The sequence below is a fragment of the Aptenodytes forsteri genome, unplaced genomic scaffold (genome assembly GCF_000699145.1).
Source record: "Aptenodytes forsteri isolate BGI_AS27 unplaced genomic scaffold, ASM69914v1 Scaffold80, whole genome shotgun sequence".
Lineage (NCBI taxonomy): Eukaryota > Metazoa > Chordata > Aves > Sphenisciformes > Spheniscidae > Aptenodytes > Aptenodytes forsteri.
The window spans coordinates 755,104-777,478 of NW_008795026.1; the positions used below are offsets into that span (position 1 = coordinate 755,104).

The window sequence follows — 22,375 nt, forward strand, 5'->3', positions numbered from 1 at the left end:
CCCCCATCGCCCAGGAGCGGGGCTCTGCTTTATAATGGTCTGAAAAACAACATTTTCTGATAGTTTTAATGCCGAGGGGTGCGTGGCCCCAGTGGGGCAGGACCACTGGCATCCCCAAAAAAGCTGGCCAAGGTACCAACGAGTTTCCCGGCTCCCCTTAAAGCCTGGGGTAGGTCTCTGCCATGCTGCTTTTACCTGCTGTGGTCAAACAGAGCAACCGCTTAGAAAAGCAGCGTCTCCCTCGGCTGCCCGGCTTGCTTGGGTACCGACGGTGCTTGGCATGGACCTGACACCTTTCTGCTGGAGCAGCCCTTTTCCTCGCTGGGTGGCAAGCGCAGAGTCCTGGGGCTCCGACCGAAGCAAGAGCATGGTGCCAGGATGGTCCCAAAGGACACGCGTTGCTTGTCATCCTTCAAAATAGGTCTTGTCACACCGGCGGTGCTTCCCACCGACTGAGGGGTCACCCTGGTTTCTTTCACAAAATGAATTCAGAGGCTCCATGTGCTAAGTCTTGCGACGTAACTCACTGCAGTCGTTTGGCTTTGAAGGCCCTACAAAGCATGCCCATTTAAAACCGAGCTAGGTAAGAAAGCAGCGTGTGTTACAATGCTTGAAAGATACCCAGAGTAAAAACCATGCAGAATAATTCTGCTTTTATGGGAAAATGACAACCATCATGAGCTGAGGGGTGGAGTAGAGCTGTCTAAGCATCGTGCACTAGCCCTCTGAAGTAGTCTGAGGGTGGATTGGTGACAGGGCAGTTTCTGGTGTTTGTTAAGTAGGGCTGATCCCCTGTGCTTTTAGGATACTACACCCGACGAACTGCTGTCTGCTGTTATGACAGCTGTCCTTCAAGATGTCAATCTTCGTCCTGAGGTCCTGGGAGACATCTGCGTTGGTGAGTGAACAACCTCCGTCCGGACTTGAAACTCCTGGTCTGGATAGCTCTCTGGGACAGGCTGCTCCTGGTGTCCCATGGGATACGTGCCAGTATCGCGGGGTTGGAAGGGGTTAGTGTGTAGCGTTAGGTTTATGAAATCAGCGCGTCCTTCACGACTGTTCTGTCAAGTGGTGGGGCTCTGATCTGGGTGCCGGATGGTACCGAGATGTTAATGTCCCTTCGATGTCTGCAGCAAATAGTGAGGGAAGTACAACCGATTGACTGGAATCGTATCTTTGCACTCAGGAAACGTGCTGCAGCCTGGAGCTGGTGCTTTGATTGCAAGAGTTGCACAGTTTCTAAGGTAAACTCTCAACCAAATTGAGATTCCTCCTGCCCTTCTCAGGCCTTGGCTACGGAGCAGCACTGGGTCAGAGGTTGCAATGAGGCTGGTGCGCTCCTAAGAAGTTACACCAAATCACCTTTTGCCTAGAAATTAGACTTTGGTTGAGTGTTTGGAGAACCCTGCTGCTAAAGGACAGGCAGGCAGAGGTGAGGCCGATTAATCTCTTTGTGCCACCTGTGTTGAGCCCCTGAATGGGAGATCTTGTTTTGTGGGCTCCCAGCTGTACCTGCTGCTTCTCCGTACTGCAAGGCTGCACTTCTCTCTGCTCTGTGTGGGCCTGAAACCATGGAGTTGTCTCAGGTCTTTCTGTTCATTTCCCAGTGTTGCGGTTGATGGCTCATATTGAGCTGGATCCCAGCTTCCAAATATTTCGGCCAGTGTCTATTGCCAAGTGATGTTTGCTTCTGTAAATCAGTGTACAACCACCACTTTGGAGGGGTGCAGACACAGCCTACCAGAAATTGTGAATATTGCAGAGCTTTTCAGTATTTCTGGCCCCAGTCAGGGCTCAGGAACTAGGCACGTGAGAGGGCCTTGCTTACAGAGGACCTTCTGAAGACAGACCTGTGGGAGAACAGCACTTAGAGCCACTTGCAAATCAAGTTTGGAAATTATGTATGAACTTTGCTTTCTCTTGGTGCAGGACCGAATAGGTCAACAAATGAATAAAGGGATCTGTCTCGGGGGTTAAATTTTAATCAAGTGGCTTAATGCTCTCTTTAGTGGTTTGGTTTGTTGCATGGTTTTCGTCACTGAGTCTTTGCCAACACCGTCTTTATTTTCTAGTGGTATTCCAGAGACGGTGCCGTGCTCGAGCGTGAACCGGCAGTGCTCCTCCGGGCTACAGGCCATTATCAATATAGCTGGTAAGTGTTATGGGCACTCGGATCGGAGTCAACGCCTGCCCCACCCCAAGTGCTCATTTCTTCTGTCCTCAAATCTCTCTGAGCAGTGAAAATAGTGATAATGTTTTCTGCTGTTAGGAATTTTCGGTGTGGTGTTGGTTGAATGCTTTGTATCCTTGAGTGGCCAAGTTTACCCCTAGAGAAGTAGCTTGGTTTTCTGAGGATGAGTTCTACCATCGCTTCCACATCAGGCAGCTTCTAGAAGGGTCCCTCCTGTCCTCTCTGGTTGCACATCAGGTCATGGGTTAGTCTTCAGCCCCATCAGCTCCTTGACCTGGCTCATGTTCTGGAAGGTGGGAGGGCGGCGGGAATGCACCTTTTAGCTGTGCTGGGTGCCTCAGGTGTTCATGAAACCACAGCTGGAGTGGAAGTGCTTTTGCTCCTAATGACAGTAAGAATATTTATGCACTGCTGTTACAGGTGGCATCCGAAATGGATCGTATGACATTGGCTTGGCCTGTGGGTAAGAATGGCTTTTTATGGCACTTGCTTAGGCTGCCTGAAAGTAGCACTCAGTCCCTCTCCAATAGCTCTTGTGTGAGGAATTGGAAATCTCTTCCAACCAGATCTGTCTCCCCCAAGGAAATAGATGCTGTCCTCGTTTGACAAATGGGTGAATAAACTCTAAAATTAGGACCTGGATTTAAGTGGTGGCTGTAGATGCAATTTGTGTATTTCCAGAGGCTGCTGAGTGCTTTTGCAGAAGATTGGGCCATCTTAAAAGGGTCTGAGAGAGGGTGCTTGAAAATCCTTTAATTCCCCTGGAAGTTTTGGTCTTGGTGACGTGCCTGCTGGGGTTGCAGTAAGAGGCTGAGTATCTCTTACAAGCATGCAAAAAGCCTGTTTTATTAGGGTCCTCTGGCTCTGCTGGAGGATACCACTTGTGTGCAGAGCTCTGACAGCCTGAAAGAGCCTGCCGTGATTAGCTTTTTAACTAATCTCCAATTAACTGGTGTCTTAGAATACCAGCAGCTATCTTGGATAAAGAAATTAATGCCCTACCCAGGCTAATAACTGTTTTGCAGACTTACAGGAGATGTTCTTCTGCAGTGGACAGGCATGCTGTTCTTTGCTTCTGTCCTAACATCATAAGAAGTGTTTATTTTTTAGGGGATTGTGTAAATGTTAAGTTGGCTTTAGAGAAATACTAGTGACCACATACACATTTACTTCAGAAGAACAAATAACAAAGTATTCAGTAATCCTGAGGCTAAAATACGAGGTTTCTCTTTCTTTACCTTGGTAACTCTTAAGTCCTTCTTGAATTATTACTGTACACAGTCATCTGGTAGCCCTTAAGAAAATATTTATATTTACAACTTCTCAACACCTGCACGTACTCGGTTGAGCAAGATCTGATGCTGAGCACACCCTTCTTAGACTGCTGCGAAAGAAACAACTCGGCAAGACAGGCACGTTCCCCTGATGCAGGCTGAGCCCTTGGTGTTCACGGGGGATGCTTCCGCTTGAACGCGTGATGCTTTTCACTCGTTCGCTTTAACGCAGTTGTTTTGAGAAGTTGCTTGGCAGCGTCCACCAAAATGATACGCTTTAAGGTACTGAAAGGGTTTGAGATCCAGCCTTTGTACCTTTGGGTATGCAAGCCACCGCCTTTCACTGTGGGAAGATTTCTGGCCTCTCCCCTGCAGGGTCCTCCATGAAGACATAAAACCCATATGTTACAAATAGTTTTTGTGAGTTGGGTTTATCCCAAGTCATGCTCTTCCCCTGAGTGGACTCGCCCACTCTGTAGGTGGAGAGATACTGGATGACAACACAAAACGCAGTAGCTGTGGTTTGCTCTTACTTAAAACCTGATTCTCTACCTTCCTTCAGGGAGTAGATGCAGTTGAAGTCAAGTAATGCAGCGTCCTGTATTAGAGTTCGTTCAAATTCCTGATAGCGCTTGCTATAAGCTGCTTGGGGAAAAGCTGTATTTTCTGCTTGTCTCGCAATTTCCAGGAATAGGTTTTTTTTGTTATTTACTCTTCATGAGTGTATTTGCGTGGTGCAGAGTAGAATTCAAACCCGCTTCCCACCATAGGCTTCGTGGTCTAGACTGACTTTACAAAAACTCACTAGTCTTAAGTGATGGCTGTGTATTTATGCAGTCAAATTGGATATCTTCAATCAGTTAACTCATTTCTAGGTGAAAGACTGCAGCCTCTGGGGTCCATGTCTTAAATTCTTTGTGTTGCGAAATTCAAATGGCATAATGGTTTGCTTAATACTTAACTACACTGCCAACCAGTTCTTAAGCTGTAAGTGGCATTTTTATGGCTGTTGACGATCTCGCTGCAAACTCCAGTCCTAGGACCTTAGGTTTCTCGTTATGTTTGAGGACAAAAGTGCCAGAATCATTAGCGATTCTTTCCTAGCTGTGGAAACAAAAGAAATTAACTGTTGACATTGGTATCCTGTTCTTAGTGAAACAAGGACAAATTTAATCTAGCAATCTGTTTCCATTTCATGGTGATTCTTACATTGATGATTGAAGAGCTTCTGCCTCAGCCGGTTCTTAATTATTAGCTGCGTTTCTGTAGGGTGATAGGAAAGCATGTTGTCAAGATGCTGAGTTTTGATCAGTCTTAACTGAGCAATTACCACAAATATAGTATGAAAGCACTGGTAGCAAATCCAAATTTTTCTTGTGTTTAGCGTGGAAACGATGTCCCTCAGAAATGCAAATAACCCTGGTGATATCAGTTCCAGTATGATGGAAAACAGCAAAGCTCGAGATTGCCTTATTCCTATGGGGTAAGTGTTTCCTCTTCCCAAAGTTTAAGGGTTTTCTAGATGGTCTGTCTCCTCAGTGACTGGACTGAAATCAATCTGAATCCAGTGAGCTTGGATCTGTATGTGTCGGCATCCTCCTTGGCTGTGGTAGAAGGTTAATTATGTGAAATGAGGGGGAAGATCAACGACTCTGATGAAAGATTTCCTTGTCTTTTGTCTTAAGCCCAATGGCTTAATGAGCAATGAAAGTGGATTTGAGCCTTGTTTTGGTCCTAGATTTGATTCAGGATTTGTTTCTGCCCAGCAGTTCTAGGTTGAGAAGGCAGCAGTTAGCTTTGAGACTAAAGCCAGTGCTTGTACCTTGTGTTGTCTTAGTGGAAGCCAACTGCAGCTCCATTAGATGAGTTGTTGGATTAATTCTGTGATGTTGTTTTCCCCAGAATAACCTCAGAAAACGTGGCAGAGAAGTTTGGAGTTTCCCGAAAGAAGCAAGATGCCTTTGCCTTGGCTTCCCAACAAAAGTAAATTACTTTTTTTTTTTTTTTTAAAAAACCTTTTAGTTAAGGAATAAATAGAGGTAGAAAACGCATTGCTACTTCCCAAGAGTGGTTAAGTGCAGCCTTTGTGTTGCCTTCGAAACCTTAATATTGAGTAAAGAAGCTTGAGATGGTCAGAGCGAAGACCAGTGCATGTCATGGGTTGTGTGATAAGGAAACCCGAGTCCAGAGCTGTAGTGGGGATTGTGTGACCGATCTTGCGCACATATCACCGGGCATGCGAGCCTTGAGCAGTGAGTGCCCCTGTGTTTATCAGCATCCAAAGGATGCAACCTCCATGAGGTTTCTGAAACGAATGTGTGGGTCAATATTTTCATAGTGGCTTTGGCTCACTATCGTTTGAAACTGGACGTGGGAGTGGCAGCAGAAGGAACCTTTCCCAAGAGGGAATATTTAAATGTAGCTGTTTCTAGAGAACTGCCGAGCTTATGGGAAGAGTGGCTTGTCTTTGCTGCAGGTGTTTGGCTCCAAGTGAGTCCAGTCCTACCTCTAATAACCTTCCTCTTAGGTTAAATCACTGCCAAAGTAAACTGACCCCTGGAATCCATGGGGCTGTACTGGCAGTCCAGTGGCAGGCGATAACGTTAAAGTTGCTGCTGTCAAAGAGTTAAACTAAATTTCAGAGCTCTGTTTAAGCATCGCCCCGGTCCAATTATTTATCTAATACAGGAAGCCACTGCACAGGCCAGTTAACCTTTAAATTCTGGCCCGGCTTCTAGGGAACTTGGCATGCCAGCCTTTCTCACTGACATTGAACTGATAACGCAAAAGGGTATGTGAACGCGATCCTCGCCTCTCGCATGAGGAAAGGGGTGATTTTCTGGCCTCGGTCTCAGGATGTCTGCGGAGTTACTGATCTGTCCTTCAGCACTTCGCCCTAACTCTCGCTTACCTGGAAGTATTTAAATATTTTCATTTTATTAGTAAAAGTATAAAGTGATGAGGGAGTAAAACAAGCTTTCAGTCATCCAATTTGTATTCCCTGTAAAGGGTGCTCTGCTGCTGGAAGGTAAATCTTCTATATCAGCTCTACTGTGGAGGCTTTTAAATACCTTGTTCATATGAAAGATTAAAACTGTGTGACCTGAGCTAATTCTAATGTAGCTAATTGCATTCTGCCTACTTATGTCAGTCCGGTCATGTCAGTTGTTCCCTACTGCTAATGCTGCTGTCTCAGGGACCAGACCCTATCTTTGCTGCACCTTTACTGCTAAATTAAGTGATACCCTTCTACGTAGTCACACTGAACTATGCAACATGAATTGTGATCATCTTGGGTTGAAAGGTTACATTTAAATGCCGGAAGATTATACCTGAAGTCTGTGGTCTAAAGCTCAACTTGTCTTTAGTAGGACAAAACCAGGAATGAGTGAAACTTTAGCCATTCCTTAACTTGCCAGAAATTACTAGCATTATGCAGAGGCTTAGCCCGCTTGCCCTGTTTAAACTCAGAAATAAGAATTGATGTTTAAACATCAGGATTCAGTTACTTTCTTACAGTTGTGATGTGACTGTACCACTGGACAAGCACAGGTTCATGCTGTGGGCCGGTGGTAGTCAGTCAGTCACAAAGACGTTGGTGGGAACGGAACAGGGATCTTGCTCAGAAGTGTGTGAACCTGTGACCCAGGTTTTGGGGAGAATGCCCATAATGTTAGCGATAAATTTCCCGTGACGAAGAGGTGAGAAGTTTGTCATCCCGTGAATGGAAATAAGTATTCGCCTGTCTTCTTGTCCGCTACTCAGCGATGATGTACCTGTGTGTACCAAGTCATACCTTAGTTCATTCTCTTGCTAAGCGGTTTCCTTGTCATTAGTTCTTTTGCAATTCTCCTCCAGAACATTTTAACCTTTCATACTCTTCTTTAACAGAGCAGCAAAAGCTCAGCAGATGGGACTGTTTAAAACTGAGATTGTTCCAGTGAAGACCACTGTTCTAGATAATCAGGGCAACCAAAAAACAATCACCGTGCACCAAGACGAAGGGATTAGGCCCTCCACAACCCTGGAAGGCTTGGCAAAGCTGAAGCCTGCCTTCAAAGAGGATGGTAGCACTACAGCAGGTCAGCTCTGTTGTTAAATTTGTCTTGTTCCTGTGGTTTACTTGCCTTGTAATAGAATGTGCTCAGACAAAAAAGGTGTTAATAGATCTCTTCCAACAGGTAATGCCAGCCAGGTCAGTGATGGAGCGGCTGCTGTTCTCCTGGCAAAACGCTCAAAAGCAGCGCAACTGGGACTCCCAGTCCTGGGGGTGCTCAGGTCCTTTGCTGTGGTCGGAGTCCCACCCGATGTTATGGGCATAGGACCAGCCTACGCAATCCCTGTAGCTGTGGAGAAGGCGGGTAAGAACCACTTGTCACTCATACAGTGTTTGGCACAAGGCAAATCAGACTCTGTGGACTGAAATTTAAGATTATATTATTCTAGCCTGTGCGGCTATCAGCCATAGGAACAGTGAACTTGAATTTAAAACCTTAAAAGAGATCCCAGCTGGGATTATTGTAATACCGTTCACTTGTACTTATGTATAAATTGTCACGCACTCACCTTTGAGAAGCTCAGGATTAGATCCCTGCACAGTCTCAACAAACAGTTAACATGTGGCAAGTGATTCAGTGTTCATTTAGTGCTGTTTTCCTTAATGTGACCAGCGTGTGTGTGGGGGTGTGTGTGTGTGTTTGGTTTTGGGGTTTTTTTTCCTTACAATTTTGGCATCTGAGCAGTGGAACAGGCTTTCCTCAGGGTTCTTACCATACTCATCAGGTTAAATAGCTTTTATAGCTGACGATTATTGTTGTGTCCACCTGCCATTGCTATGGTCACATGCTCACCTGTAGTTTTATCTTTCAATCTCGAAATACCCTTCAATCTTTAATCCCTCTGCAAAGGAATCACATCTAATCTAAGGAAGCTTGGCCAGCTCAGTGTCACGATACCATAAACTGTGATGTTTTGCAGCCTTTAGACATTGTTGTCCATAAACATGCGTACAAGTGTAGATACCCCACATGGAGCCAAGGTCTCTCTCTCTTTGTCATTAGTGGAGTAGAACTAGAATTCATAAAGGGGAGCTGTGAGTGAATTACTCTTTGATATAGTCATAAGGCAAAAATATCTCCTTTTAAATCCTGACTTTTCTGAACCATAGGTCTGACTCTGAATGACGTTGATATATATGAAATTAATGAAGCCTTTGCAAGCCAGGTGAGTGATCGTCACGTTTGAGTTGCTACATTGCTTGGTAGCTGAGTGTATTTCAGCTTGGTCTCAAAATAAAGATTTGAACTTGCTCCACTTAGGACATCTTCAGCCAAATGTTAATAACACGTACAGACTGTTTTCCCTTTCCTTCAAATAAAAATAAGCTTATACAGCTTAATATTTAAAAAAAAAAAAAGAAAACAACAGAAAAACGTGTCCAGCGAATAAGAATGTAATCATTACTATTGTATCCTCATACCAGCTTGCAAAATTTCTGTTTCACAAGGGCTGTCATTTGTTATCGGGTGGTGTCAGTGTGAATGTGTTGCATTCACCGATTTGGCGGTCCTTAATGAAAGGTAGAAACTTCACTACTGCGTCTTCCACAAATCTGTGACATGCCTGTCAGAAAGTACCTGGGCTCAGTTTGAGATGGAGTTTGGTAGGCTTAGCTCACCCTGTGTGCTTTGGATTTGTAACGTAGTTCCACTCCTTCCCACTGGGAAAGATGGTCTAGCTGGAGTCAGGCCTCTAAGTACTAACTGTTCAATACAACAGCAGCAGCTGACACAATGATGTGGAGTTTGTGTAATAACAAACATAGTTTGAACTAAATTCATTTTAAGCGCAAATCTTTTGAAGCCCCTAGAGCTACCGAGGATGGTTTGCTGTCCCTCTTTACATATGGACAAGATCACCAGTCTTCTCCGCAGTCCTCTTAGCTCTCTATTCCAGGAGAGCTGAGAACTAACGGAGGCGAGAGCATCTCCGTGAAAACATTCCCTCTGTCTTTCTAGGCTGTGTACTGTGTTGAAAAGCTGGGCATTCCCATGGAGAAGGTCAACCCCCTGGGAGGAGCGATAGCACTGGGGCACCCACTGGGCTGTACTGGTGCTCGTCAAGTTGTCACTTTGCTCAATGAATTGAAGCGCAGAGGGAAAAGGTGAGCACTGAGGAACAGTATTAGCCTTAATGCCTTAAATGTATGACAGTAACTTAGGCTCAGAAGTAACCATCGGTTTGGGTTAAGCTTTTTCCATCCCTTCGATAGCTTTGAACGTGAATTCCCGATGGCTCTCTTTAGGGAGGGCTGTGTAATGTCTTGCTGCACATGAATGCAGAGTCTCTCCTGGTCCGTGGTAGTGCAGGGCCCTGGAGTAGACATCTCTACCATGCAGAGTTAGAGCAGCGAGTCAGCGGGTTTTGTGACAGTTTGGTCCCAGGACTCGGGCTCCTCCTGACGTGTGAAAGAAACCTGGTAGCTGCTGCTGGCTGGCTCTGTCACTGCTCCCTTGGGGCTGGCGCAGAGCAGTCACTGGACTGCACCTTAGGATGAGCTGTGCTCTGGCCTAGAGGGGAGGGTAACGGTGATGGTGAGCTGTTCGATGCCAAGCAAATCAGACAGTAATAATAAACCACCTAAAACTGAAGTGGAAGAACTTGCTCTGAAGTCAGGCTTTCCACTTTGTTTTTCCACAGATCCTACTGCACACCATCCGACTATCCAAATTTACCTTGAACTTTTACGTAGCAAAGCCAGGTGAAGGGCAGTGGTAGGAGGCAGGAAAGGAAGAGTTTCTTCCTCAGCCCGTCTGAATCAAAGCAGTTCTCCTAGCTCGACCTCACTGCTAGTGTGTCTGAGGCAGGTGGCTAAGGAGCTTGCTTCTGGCGCGCTGCTCCTGTCCAGAAAGCAGGCAGAGAAATGACGTGTGTCCACGTGCTCTGCAAACCCCACCCTGCAAGAACTCCAGGGCATCAGGACCAGAGTTAGAATCTCTTGGTGACACAGGAGAGCAGTGGGTAGCTCAAATTTATAGTATTCTTTTTTTCCCCAGGTGATCTAAACCCGATCTGTCTTAATTCCATGTGTTCCTTCGTTTCAGAGCATACGGTGTTGTATCAATGTGCATTGGAACTGGCATGGGCGCTGCAGCGGTATTTGAGTACCCAGGGAACTAAACTCCAGCATACTGATGAAACAACACAACAGCTAATTCTCTGCCTTCTCTAGTAATAGCAAATGATTTGCACTGTGAAATCAAGTGGATTCAGGGATTCGTTACTAGATCTACAAATTCTAGGCACAAATTGCGAAGTAGAATAAATCATACAGATCTACTAAGGAGGTGGGAAAATGCAAAACTGGCAAATGGCATCCTGACACGAGAAGAGAAATTCAGTTCAGCTGAAGTTCAACTACAGGCCCTTGTGTGGTGATTATGAATTAATATTTCTAATCTAATTGATCCCTGTATTCTGTGAATATTATCAGAAGTCATTCATGGTACAGTATTTTTGTATGACAAATTGTCTAAAACGGTTGCTCAAAATGAAAACAACTGGTGCACATGAAAAGGCTTTTCCAGGGTTTTCTTAAAAGATTTCACCATCTTGCAAGAAGTCTAGAACAGCTTGTTTTGAAAGCGGTGCAAAGGCTTAACGTCACTTCCCTTACAACTCCGTCTGTCCTATCCCAGTCCTAAGTTGGCTATGCCTTAAATTGTCCCTGTGCTGGAGGATGTGCTTTGGCTCTCCACGTTTAACCAAGCTGCTCCGAAGCCTCCAGTGGGGGCAAGTGGGAGGACTAGAATGTAATTTACACAGGAGCAAACAAACTGTTGAGGTGCCTGAATAGAAAGGTTTTGATGATTTGCTAGAAGCCAGGAATTTGAAGGTGGCCATTCCATCTTTTACAGCACATTTCTAATTATCAGCTTGTGTGACTCTAACTTAGAGGACAAGCTTATGCTTAATAATATTTACTTACCTGACACAAAACAGATTTCAGCATTACTCTTCCTGCAAGCACTGCATGAACGTCAGCAAAATACATGTTTTGTCTTGTAAAGTTCTCCCTTTTCTGTTCTTCCTCTTATGAGCAGAAAGATCACTGAAACTCAGAGCTAATGGCTTGAAAAAGAAATGTACTCATCGCCTTTGACATGTCAGAAATGTTTAAATTCGTAATGCAGACTGAAGTTCTTTGTCCTGGCCCTTGTTTTTGCACTTAATAATACAGTTGGGTTCTTGCAATATATTTGTGTTCTTTTTGTGGTGATTGTTAGTTGAAGGTCACAATTAGCTAGAGCTGTTTGATGTTCTCACATTCCTGTGCTGTAGCCTGGCTCACGCACCCAGCAATCACGCATGCTGAATTTTAGAGCAAAAAAGATTAAATTATTTAGAGGCGGCAGAGAGGCATTAGCATCTTCAAGGGTCCTTTTTGCACACTGAGGTTGCTGTGTATAAAATGAATTCTCCTTGCTAGTACAAGTCTGTTTTAAACCAGGCAGGAGGCAGCTATTGTGCATCTTTTGTTCTCCTCCAGTGTGGATTGCAGCTCCCTCCTCCCCCCACTTGCTGCCTTTAACAAAAACCTTTTATATGATGGGAGTGGAAAACTTAACAGGCTCAGAAGTGGGAATTTCAGTGACCTTTAGCTAAAGTAATACTAAAAACATTTAAAGAGAAGTGTGAGTAAATGGGAACCATGTGGGGGGAAAGAATTAAAAGGAAGAAGGGTTCCTCCCTGTGTAGCTGAAGGGGATATGCTCAATACCCAAGCACGATGAAACATGCAGGTTGGTCATTTTCCAAGGAGTCCAGGGAAAGTTGGCTCTTCCCCTTTTCACGTAAGGCACCGAGAAAACAGCCAGGGGAATGCTGGCCTGTTCCCTAATTCTTGCTTTTATTATGTGTCAATGTCCCTTTTAACGTCAAACAAGTAAACAGGGCAAAACAAAAGCTGTTTTTTTAAGGCACGAACAGTCTTTAATTGTGATTTGAGGCATACGGTGATATGCAAAGGGGTTTGGCCTAACTGTTACCATAGCTGCTTTGCAATTTAAAACAGATTATTTTGCAGAGCCTGGTTCTGCGGGTAATGGTAAACTTATCACAGCAATAAAAGTAATAGCACAGAATGAGATTATGACTCTCTTCTTTAAAGTACCATGAGCTTTTTTTCCTTCCTCATAACTTAAAATTTTGTTCTGCTAAAATTCCAGTCCATATTAAAACAGCTGAAGTAGATGAAAATACAGGCTCAACTGATGGCACATCTGCATCCAACCCATTACCTTGACATGTCCCATGTTGTCTTGCTTAAATTAAACGCAGGTCTTCATACTTCCCATCATATGTTCCTCGTCCCCTGACCTGTAGCTTGCAAGGCTTCTCTCCCAGCATTCCAGTAATGGTCACAATAGCTTCATATTCAATGTCGCTCCTAAAATGCAGAGCAAAAAGACAGTTCAGTTACAGCTAGACACAATTCTGTGTTTAAGGATGAGATTAGTTACTTTGTGGAGGAAAAAGGGGAGGATGGTGCCCTAAGGCATAAACTGCTCCTAGTCACAAGCACTGGTCTCTAGCGTCAGTGTCGAGTCTGCGGGTGGCAATGTCACTTCAGAGCGTCATGTCCCACGGCTACGAATGGGGTGTTTGAAAAGAATGGTCCTGTCTGTACCTGAAGTAAAGACACTGGATTATTAACTTCATGTTTGAAAGAAGAACTTGAGTATCTTCCTACTTGTGAAATTCTATTTTAGTTAAATAAATAAAATGAAGCTCTGCTGGGGGCTAGCGTTTGGGAGCAAATGCCTGCACTGCCTTGATGTGAAAACTCATCCCTGTGACAGAGAGTTTGCAATGGAAAAGTTTCTGTCAGCTCCCCTAAGACAAGGGGCAGTCAGTGGAGTCCAGGTTGTAAATGGACATCAAAAAGCTTACAGCAAGTGTAGTTTTGCGCTAAGTGGAAATCTTACAGCATAATTCGCCTAAGGCTAAGGCTACCCAACGCTCCTGAGACTGTTCATCTGAAGGACTTCTCTGCGTCTAAGAGACGGCTGCTGTAAAGGCCTGAGGCAGGAGCCTGTTCTGCCAGACAACTTTTATTTTTTCCTTCTCATAAAAAATTCCCCTGCAGGAAGACCACTGATTTAGGGAGGTGAATTATTAAAATCACCTCACACCTTGCATATAATTATTTGCTAACGCCGTGCTGGTCCTGAGCTCTGCTGTCTTGGGAGTTCTTTGTCTGGAGCTGAACAGAGGAGCTGGCTGCTATACAGCAACATCTTTGCTTTCTGGTACGTTCGGGCATGCTGATGAGCGTACCTGTTGTCAGACAAAACAAAAGCGCTTCAGGCATATTCAGAAGCACTCCAGAAAAATTTAGGCAGGCGGGAGCCTGGGGAGGTCTCTGGTCCACCACGCTGCTCAGAGCAGGGACAGCTTAGAGCAGCTGCTCAAGGCTTCATCCCACTGAGATTTCAGTAGCTCCGGTGACGGAGATCTCGCAGCGTGTTCCAGGGAGATCGAAGTTGCGACAATAACTCATGTCACCTATAGTTTGCTTCTTGAAAGTTCCCCGTCAGCAGTGTTCAGAGTTCACTGAAATCACTGGGATAGACTTCTCTTACTTAAACTTTCTGCCACCGTGTGATAACTTCCGAGAAAATAATTTGTAACGGAAGCTGAATTTTCTTACAGGCGTTGTATCTCTCTAATTAGAGCAAAGAAATTAAAGGCTTTGGGTCACTACCTCTGCCATTCACAACTAATTCCTAGCCTTGACAAAGATGATGATAAGATGTCCGTAAACATAATTAGAACAGTATTAGATGTTTATAGGACAAAGAAAGTAATTTTCATCTGCTGTCTTCTGTTCTTTGCTGTCATTTGCCTGCAGCTCACTTTATCTTTGTTGTGTAGAAAACCTTTGGACTAGAGGCAACAAAAATACATTGATTTTTTTTTTTCTTTCTTTCTCATCAAACATCAGCATAACTATTACGCTAAACATTGAACCAGGCTAAGCCAGGGTAAAACAAATTGTATCACTGCATTAAACCAACATTTTGCTCTATTTGCTTCATCAGGAGGTACTCTGAATGCATGTAGGGAAGTAAAGGACTTCAAAAAGTTACTTTTAGAGAGAAGCCACGTAGACAATAGTAAAGGATCCCTGAGACTGACTGCAAAAGACATTGCGCTTTCCTGCACGACAAACAGCTGCTTTACTGGAATTCTGAGATCTCCAGACACATTTCTGCCTCTGTCCTAATAAAGTGCTGGGTGCGTAAAGGCCTCAACTGTTGTATCAGCCTCTGCACTGAATTACAGGCCTGAGATTTGCCCTCTGTTGAAGACATTGCTCTAAAGAAAGGGATTTTATCCAGTGGTACGTAGTCAGTGTGTCACGCCAACTGTTGGAACAGCATGATTTCGAGACTAGAGGCCAAAAATACATTGATTTTTTTTTTTTTCTTTCTTTCTCATCAAACATCAGCATAACTATTACGCTAAACATTGAACCAGGCTAAGCCAGGGTAAAACAAATTGTATCACTGCATTAAACCAACATTTTGCTCTATTTGCTTCATCAGGAGGTACTCTGAATGCATGTAGGGAAGTAAAGGACTTCAAAAAGTTACTTTTAGAGAGAAGCCACGTAGACAATAGTAAAGGATCCCTGAGACTGACTATCAGCATAACTATTACGCTAAACATTGAACCAGGCTAAGCCAGGGTAAAACAAATTGTATCACTGCATTAAACCAACATTTTGCTCTATTTGCTTCATCAGGAGGTACTCTGAATGCATGTAGGGAAGTAAAGGACTTCAAAAAGTTACTTTTAGAGAGAAGCCACGTAGACAATAGTAAAGGATCCCTGAGACTGACTGCAAAAGACATTGCGCTTTCCTGCACGACAAACAGCTGCTTTACTGGAATTCCGAGATCTCCAGACACATTTCTGCCTCTGTCCTAATAAAGTGCTGGGTGCGTAAAGGCCTCAACTGTTGTATCAGCCTCTGCACTGAATTACAGGCCTGAGATTTGCCCTCTGTTGAAGACATTGCTCTAAAGAAAGGGATTTTATCCAGTGGTACGTAGTCAGTGTGTCACGCCAACTGTTGGAACAGCATGATTTCGAGTGGGTAAATTTAAAGTCTGAAATTCTGGGTGCCGATTCCAAAAAAAATCCCATCTCTGGGAGCGGTGTAGGGAACATGGTTATATGGAAGAAGTACCAGCTGGAAGCCCAGGATTGGCAAGTGTTAGAAGCAAAGTGAGCAGCCTGATAACACAAGAACAGAGCAGAATTGCTCTCTGCTTCCAGTGACTACTCACACCATAAGTCTGGGCTCGACAGGGAATAACTTTTCAGTCCTGTTAACTGTACCTGGCAGTAAAGCTGATCTGCAAAATCTCTTTGGTGGGTGGGTCCCCTTCACGTGCCTCCAAAATGCCATTAGTAGGGGAGATGGAAAATACTTCCAGGTCGTTATGCCTTTCCTGTTCATCTGCAGTGAAGGGAGCAAATATCAAACAGAGCAATGCAAGACCCTTTGTATAAGTTTGTATAGCATGTAGCACTCAAAACGATGCGCCTCCTTGCTAGCCAGCTAATAAATCATGTCTTGCACTGTCAGAGGCTTTCTATGCATGTGGCCAGTTTCTGTTTTCATCCTCTAATCAAGGGGAGTGATCAATGGCCTCCATCAAAATAATAAGGCCCTGATCGTATTTCCTTTGAAGCCCATCTGTTGTTAACATCATTAGGCACAAGCTCAAAGCGAACTCACGAGGAGCTACTGCTTCTCGTTGCCTCTTGGGATTGTATTATAAATGAGCAAAGCGTGTCCACTACTTGTGAGGGTTGTGATTCAATCTTTTGGTTAAATCTGGAGTAACTGCTGAAATCAGTGGAGATGCACCGATGTCAAAAAGAAAAAAAAAGGAAAAAGCACACATAAGTGAGAACAGAAGCAGACCTGATGTTGTGCAGCCAACATCATCTATTGTGCATGCAGTCTTACTAAATAAAAACACTTAATAGTGAAACCGTGTAACAAGGAAATCCAATTGCAAAACCAGAATACCCAGCAAAGCAGTCCAGTAACTTCTACAGCCACTCCTGTTACACAGGAAGACATGTTCAGTCTTGGTCTGTGCAACAAAGCAGGTCTGGAAATCAACCGTGTCGCAGGAGAGCTCCAGAACTGGAACAGTGAGGTATGCAGTCACTGGGACCAGCTGCAAAACAGAGGAAAGGCAAAGGAGACAAACACCCACCTTATTTTTGTAGAGCTTTAATAATACCTGCTACAGCCGGATCATTCTTAACCCCAAGCACTGAATCAAGAGTAGTTGTTCTGTGTTCTTTTGTAATAGAGTCAATTCCCCATTCTACAGCTTTGAGTGAATTAAGTGGTTGCTTGTTTTTCTGTTTTGGGATAGGTTTTCAAACCAGACACTGTGGTCTTAATGAAGAAGGCCAATGGCATCCTGGCCTGTATCAGCAATAGTGTGGCCAGCAGGAGGAGGGAAGTGATCGTGCCCCTGTACTCGGCCCTGGTGAGGCCGCACCTCGAACACTGTGTTCAGTTTTGGGCCCCTCACTACAAGAAGGACGTGGAGGTGCTGGAGCGTGTCCAGAGAAGGGCAACGAGGCTGGTGAGGGGTCTGGAGAACAAGTCCTATGAGGAGCGGCTGAGGGAGCTGGGGAAAAGGAGGCTGAGGGGAGACCTCATCGCTCTCTACAACTACCTGAAAGGAGGTTGTAGCGAGGTGGGTGTTGGTCTCTTCTCCCAAGTAACAAGCGATAGGACGAGAGGAAATGGCCTCAAGTTGCGCCAGGGGAGGTTTAGATTGGACATGAGGAAAAATGTCTTTACTGAAAGAGTGGTTAAACATTGGAACAGGCTGCCCAGGGAAGTGGTTGAGTCACCATCCCTGGAAGTATTTAAAAGACGTGTAGATGAGGCGCTTAGGGACATGGTTTAGTGGGCATGGTGGTGTTGGGTCGACGGTTGGACTCGATGATCTTAGAGGTCCTTTCCAACCTTAATGATTCTATGATTCTATGATTCTGAGTAACACGGAGTGAACATTCTCATTTGCTCTTAGGGTTTTCTGTGGAGATGCAGACATCTCGTCGTCCCTTGGGACTGTATATGGCCCGCTGTGAGTCATTAAATTTGTGCAGATTGCCCAGGATTATTATTGACCCTATCTTAGATATGGTGCTCGGGTCTTACACAGATCAGTCCTCAGAAATACCTGGTATGAAAAAATAAAAAACCGCCTGCAGTGTACTGGAACTGCTGAAGACTTGGGAGGGGTCTATAACTTTCCATCTGGAAGAGATCGGTCTTTAAATGTGTGTGGGCTGTGACCACACCACATGAGTTAGACAGACTCGGGAGGCTTTCAAGAACCACTCGGGTACTGCAGGAGGCAATGCCTGGTGACTCAGTCGCTGGCATGTTCGCTGAGACAGTCCTGACCCCACGTCTCAGAAGGACGTCGAGAGTCATACTGTGACTGGGTGTGCTGCCCTTCGATTGAGCTGTATCATCCAGGCCATCCTGCTGTGCAAAGAGCTGGGGTACAAATACCAGGGTGCTGACCCAAAACCGCTCTGTCCATCAGAGAGTCACCTGCAGTCTCAATAGAGAGCTATCTCCTTTTGCAAATCCACGGCCATTCACTTTAACTGGATGACAGAATTTACTCTAGAGGTGGCTGTGTTTCAAAGCCGAGTAAATCCTAAGGCACATTCAGTCTGAGTCGGAGATGCTGATAAAACATAGCCCTGTCTTCAGGGCCCAGAGATCTTGGTCTGATCTTACCTGGGTAGTGTGGTTACTATGTTCAATGACCAGATTTTGATTGAACTTCAGCTTTCTCTCTCCGTTCTCAAACTGGAGCGCCTGGAATCCAGGAAGCAGCTGGGAATCTGGCAAACGTTGATACGTAAGTAACTCCGGAGTTGTGTGGAACGACACTTTCACCTGTGGGAAGAGGAATTCAGATGACCATCACATAAGACGATGCTGTGTGCAGGAAATCCAATGTCAACATTGCTCAAAGGCCCAGGCGCACATTTTCCCACTGGAACCCAAAGGTGTCATGCCAGCAACCAAATTCCCACTGGAACAAAGCATTAAAATTAAAGAAAAAAACACAGCTATTTCGTATGAATCCAGTACACAGAGATGGAGTGTAAAGGTGAACAGCTCATCTCTGAACCACAGGGGAGAAACAGTCTCTAGCAAGACAAAGGTTCTAAATTCCCAAGGTTACAAATACCATATTCCCAAAGCTGTCTTAAACATACAAGTCTTCTTTCTTCCCACACACGCAGAATTAAGACGCGTGTCTCTGTCAAAATGAACACTGAAAAATGAGAAGCACACTCCAAAAATGCAACTGTTACTCATTCTTTGCACCCTAGCTAATTCTTGACTCCAGGACTTTGTTTCCTTTAGTGTCATTGTGTACACCCAAAACGAACCAGATTTTTCTGTGTTTGCACTGCCTGCATTTAATTTAAGGAAATGAGGGACTGCAGTCTTTGGAAATCTTTTAATTAATCGAGCATATATGTGGCTGTTGATTTAGGTGAGCTCCGAAAACCACAGGGTTTTCTGCAGGAGTTTGCAACAGGTCAGAGTTCATGAGAAAAGCACGTCAGGGCCACTGTAGAAAAGTATTTTGTACCCGCAATATAGCAGGCAAAATTGCAGTAATTAGCATTTGCTAATATACCACTATTTCCCCTGAAATAGGGAGACTTCTATACTGGTTATGTTTTTCTTGTGGATCATCTGGACCACGCTAACACACCAATTACTAAACTATCTATCCTGGCACAGGATTATTATTTTTGAGCCTACCAGCATGTTTTGCTGTGGATAAAGTACAAGTTGCGGTTGCTGTTCTTCTTCCTCCTTCTTGCTGTGGGATGTTTTGGTGCTCTTTTTGGGATCTGTGCTGGACAGGCTGAAGGGCGTAGACAGAAGGAGCCTGAAGTACAGAGGAACCTTAGTGCAATTGATGAGTTTCAAGCTCTGAGTCATTACCGAATCTGTCAAAACCTGGTGGAGAAATGATTCCAAACTGTTTAGTTTTAACTCCCTTGAGAGGTTTGTGCTACTCTGTCTGGTCATTCAGCACCACCGGGGTTCCGAAGGACTTTACCCCAGAGCAACCCAGTATTTTCTACTTGTGTTTTTCAAAATTTCTTGAGTAAAAAAACAAAATACAAATAATGTAATAAAATTAAAAAGTCTTTGAATGTCAAGGGTCACAGAAACTGACCACGCCACTTTAAGTGACTCATTCTGCTATCAGACCTTTATGTCCTGAAAATAAGTACTTCTTTTTCTACTTACAAACACTTCTACAAAGACAGACATATAAAATAGGCATTGTCTGAGCTCAGCTTTGCTTATTCCTGCCTAATAAGTACTTGTAGTCCTTTTGCTTTACCTATCTTGTTACGTGCAATATAGAAAATTGCAACATGAGGCTACTGGGGATAAAGATGCATTTTAAAATCCATGTGCATACAGCTCTGAATTCTTACAGTAGCACAGCAGTACAAACCAGCTGAATACATCGGTGTGTGGAATACTTACTCCTAACAGCGGTTGGTCTGGTACGAGGTCACTTGCCATTGAATAAAATACCATTCCTCTGTCATGATCCAGGTCTACTTTTAACCTGAGTGTAAAGAATGAGAGCTGGTCAGAGCCCTGCCCTCCGGGCTGATTTGTTCTGCCGTCTGTTGAACCAGCCGTCAGTGGGGTGGTACTTACAGAGCATGCCTTATGAAAGCTTGCAAGTCTATTCGTAATGGCGGAGCTTCATAGCCATGTCTGCGATGCACTTTGTTAGGCACTGTCTTTGCAAGCTGACAACAAAAGGAAAACAGAAATGGTGTATACGATGATAGCACTAAAACCTGAAATGCTACTTTTAGCCCAAGAGGCTGTTAGCCAAAAAGGGATTCTGCTTGGCAATGTATTGCCTGTTTGTAAGACATGATGGCAACATGCAAGGAATGGCAAAAGCTAAGCAGTAGTTGAACCCTGAATGACTGTGGTTAATACAGACGCAGACGTTTCTTCCTCCAGGAGTCAAGAACATTAGGGATCTTTTTATTAAATATTCTATCATCATTCGTTCATTCATTATACCTTGCATCTTTGCAATGATTCATATCAGAATCGCAGAGCAATTCATAAAACACTATTCAAGCCTCACGTTAGCCTGTGAGCTGCAGTTGCAGTTTTTGAAGAGGAAGTTTCCCGGAGGAGAGATACGCTGTCCAAGTTCACACAGGAAGGTAGATGCAGAGCCAGGAACAGAACTCAGCAGTCCTGAGTCTCAGTCCCATTGTTAACTATTGTTATCAATAAAACCTGATGTTGTGACAGCATTTCAAATCCTGGGCTTTTGTCTGGGGTCTACTGCACTGGCCAACGTAAGAAGACGGTGACATTCCCACCCCAGAATGCTTCCAAGCTAAAAGGCAAATGCAACAAATGAACAACCCTAGTTAAGGAAGGATCTAACAGGGTAGCAGGAACAGGACTGTTTATACAGTCTGGCCTGCTGTGTACTTGCCTGTACATGAAATTACAGGAAGGGAAACGATTATTTTCTAGTCATCTTTAGCCTTGCTGTGACAGTCAGTTTACCTTGTCGTCTAGGCTCATGAAACCCAACGCAAACCCTTCACATTGCACTTCAGGCACGGCCTCTGGCAGGATGCGTGGGGTGAAGGAGATGCAAACAGAGATGCTGCCACCTCCTGGAATCACCTGCAGGCGAGGGACAACTGTTTAGGAGTGCAGGGAGCTGCCTGGGATTGCACAAGCACCCTCAGCTCTCAGCTGCTAAAACTGAGTTGCACAAGCGGCATGAAATCTCCTGGGGATGGGCTACGCTCAGGCTTGCACTAAAATGACAACATATGACAGCAAAACTGACTTAATGATTTCAGCTGCAAATACCGGTGTAGCCACTCTTTAGCATCAACAAAGTTTAAGCACAGTCACAGACCAACTCCCTAAGTACACAAACATACGTACACACCTGTTAGTTTGTTTTTAAAAATACCCAATTCTGCCTACTCTTACTCCATGGCTAACTCAGATGATTCTCCCACAACTGACAGCACTCACAGATACAAAAACCATTTTTTGAAGAGTTACAAGTGTGAATTAAGAGTATTTTATAGTTCAGTTTACTCTTGGCTATTTTTTTATTTTACATGACAGCAGGGAATGTAATCAACTGCACTAACCAGCTACAGTGGATTTTCTGGGATTTACAGGTTGAATAGATTCTGCTTTCTTTAGGTGCATTATGCAGGTTATGGTTAAATCCTGCTATTGCTGCAGAAACATATGCAGGTTATAATTAAATCCCGCTATTGCTGCAGAAAAAACCTTCGCTATCTCCCTACAGAGCCAATTCACATCTAGCCGAGTTTGTAAGCCCAGGGGCCATGTGGCGTGTACTGCTCTCAGGCTAGTGCTGTGCAGACACAACCTCCCCCATTTCATGTGATCACAGGGTGAGATGTGTGGTCCTGCTGGACCTACGTTCAGGAGAAGCAAAACTAGGTCAGCTCTCCTTGCACGAAGTTCCCCTGCTCAGAGTGGTGAGGAGCGTAAGAAAGCTCTGCCTAAGGTCTAGCAGGGCTAGAGCAGAGCTAGTAAGCTCTGTCACGTCCTACAACACTGCAGGGTCTGTGCGTTGTGGTCATAGAGAGCTTAGCTGCTCAGACATGGACTTAAGCCAGGTCTGGCCAGCTGTGCTGCACAACACCTGAGCTAACAGACCTTCCTGGAGCAATAGCAGAAACACGGAGAACATTTCTACAGAGG

The 22,375-nt window shown here is 44.5% G+C and overlaps 2 protein-coding genes across 2 annotated transcripts in view; one reads left to right on the forward strand and one right to left on the reverse strand.

Annotated features, from left to right (window-relative positions):
* Window positions 1-796: 796 nt before the first annotated feature.
* ACAA1 (acetyl-CoA acyltransferase 1) lies at window positions 797-12,246 on the forward strand. Its single transcript, XM_019471195.1, has 11 exons — window positions 797-898; window positions 1,187-1,244; window positions 2,073-2,152; window positions 2,612-2,654; window positions 4,850-4,948; window positions 5,368-5,448; window positions 7,357-7,547; window positions 7,647-7,826; window positions 8,633-8,688; window positions 9,483-9,628; window positions 10,569-12,246. Exons 1-11 carry the CDS (start codon window positions 838-840, stop codon window positions 10,642-10,644), a joined length of 1,071 nt encoding a protein of 356 aa, XP_019326740.1. The 5' UTR covers window positions 797-837; the 3' UTR covers window positions 10,645-12,246.
* A 543-nt stretch (window positions 12,247-12,789) lies between these two features.
* Window positions 12,790-22,375, reverse strand: part of DLEC1 (deleted in lung and esophageal cancer 1) — a 45,456-nt gene continuing 35,870 nt past the window's right edge. Inside the window, exons 32-39 of the mRNA XM_009275973.1 lie at window positions 21,182-21,304; window positions 20,297-20,391; window positions 20,117-20,201; window positions 19,373-19,573; window positions 18,326-18,487; window positions 16,574-16,727; window positions 15,874-15,994; window positions 12,790-12,913 (exon numbers count right to left, since the gene is read on the reverse strand). Of these exons, the coding sequence (XP_009274248.1) occupies window positions 12,790-12,913; window positions 15,874-15,994; window positions 16,574-16,727; window positions 18,326-18,487; window positions 19,373-19,573; window positions 20,117-20,201; window positions 20,297-20,391; window positions 21,182-21,304 (1,065 nt within the window). The remainder of the gene's footprint in view (window positions 12,914-15,873; window positions 15,995-16,573; window positions 16,728-18,325; window positions 18,488-19,372; window positions 19,574-20,116; window positions 20,202-20,296; window positions 20,392-21,181; window positions 21,305-22,375) is intronic.

Bases quoted from the DNA above. Each gene is read 5' to 3' on its own strand.
- ACAA1 (XM_019471195.1), top strand. From the start codon at position 838: ATGACAGCTGTCCTTCAAGATGTCAATCTTCGTCCTGAGGTCCTGGGA. The intron at 4,949-5,367 runs GTAAGTGTTTCC...TGTTTTCCCCAG, and splicing joins GATTGCCTTATTCCTATGGG to AATAACCTCAGAAAACGTGG. The intron at 7,827-8,632 runs GTAAGAACCACT...TCTGAACCATAG, and splicing joins TGTAGCTGTGGAGAAGGCGG to GTCTGACTCTGAATGACGTT.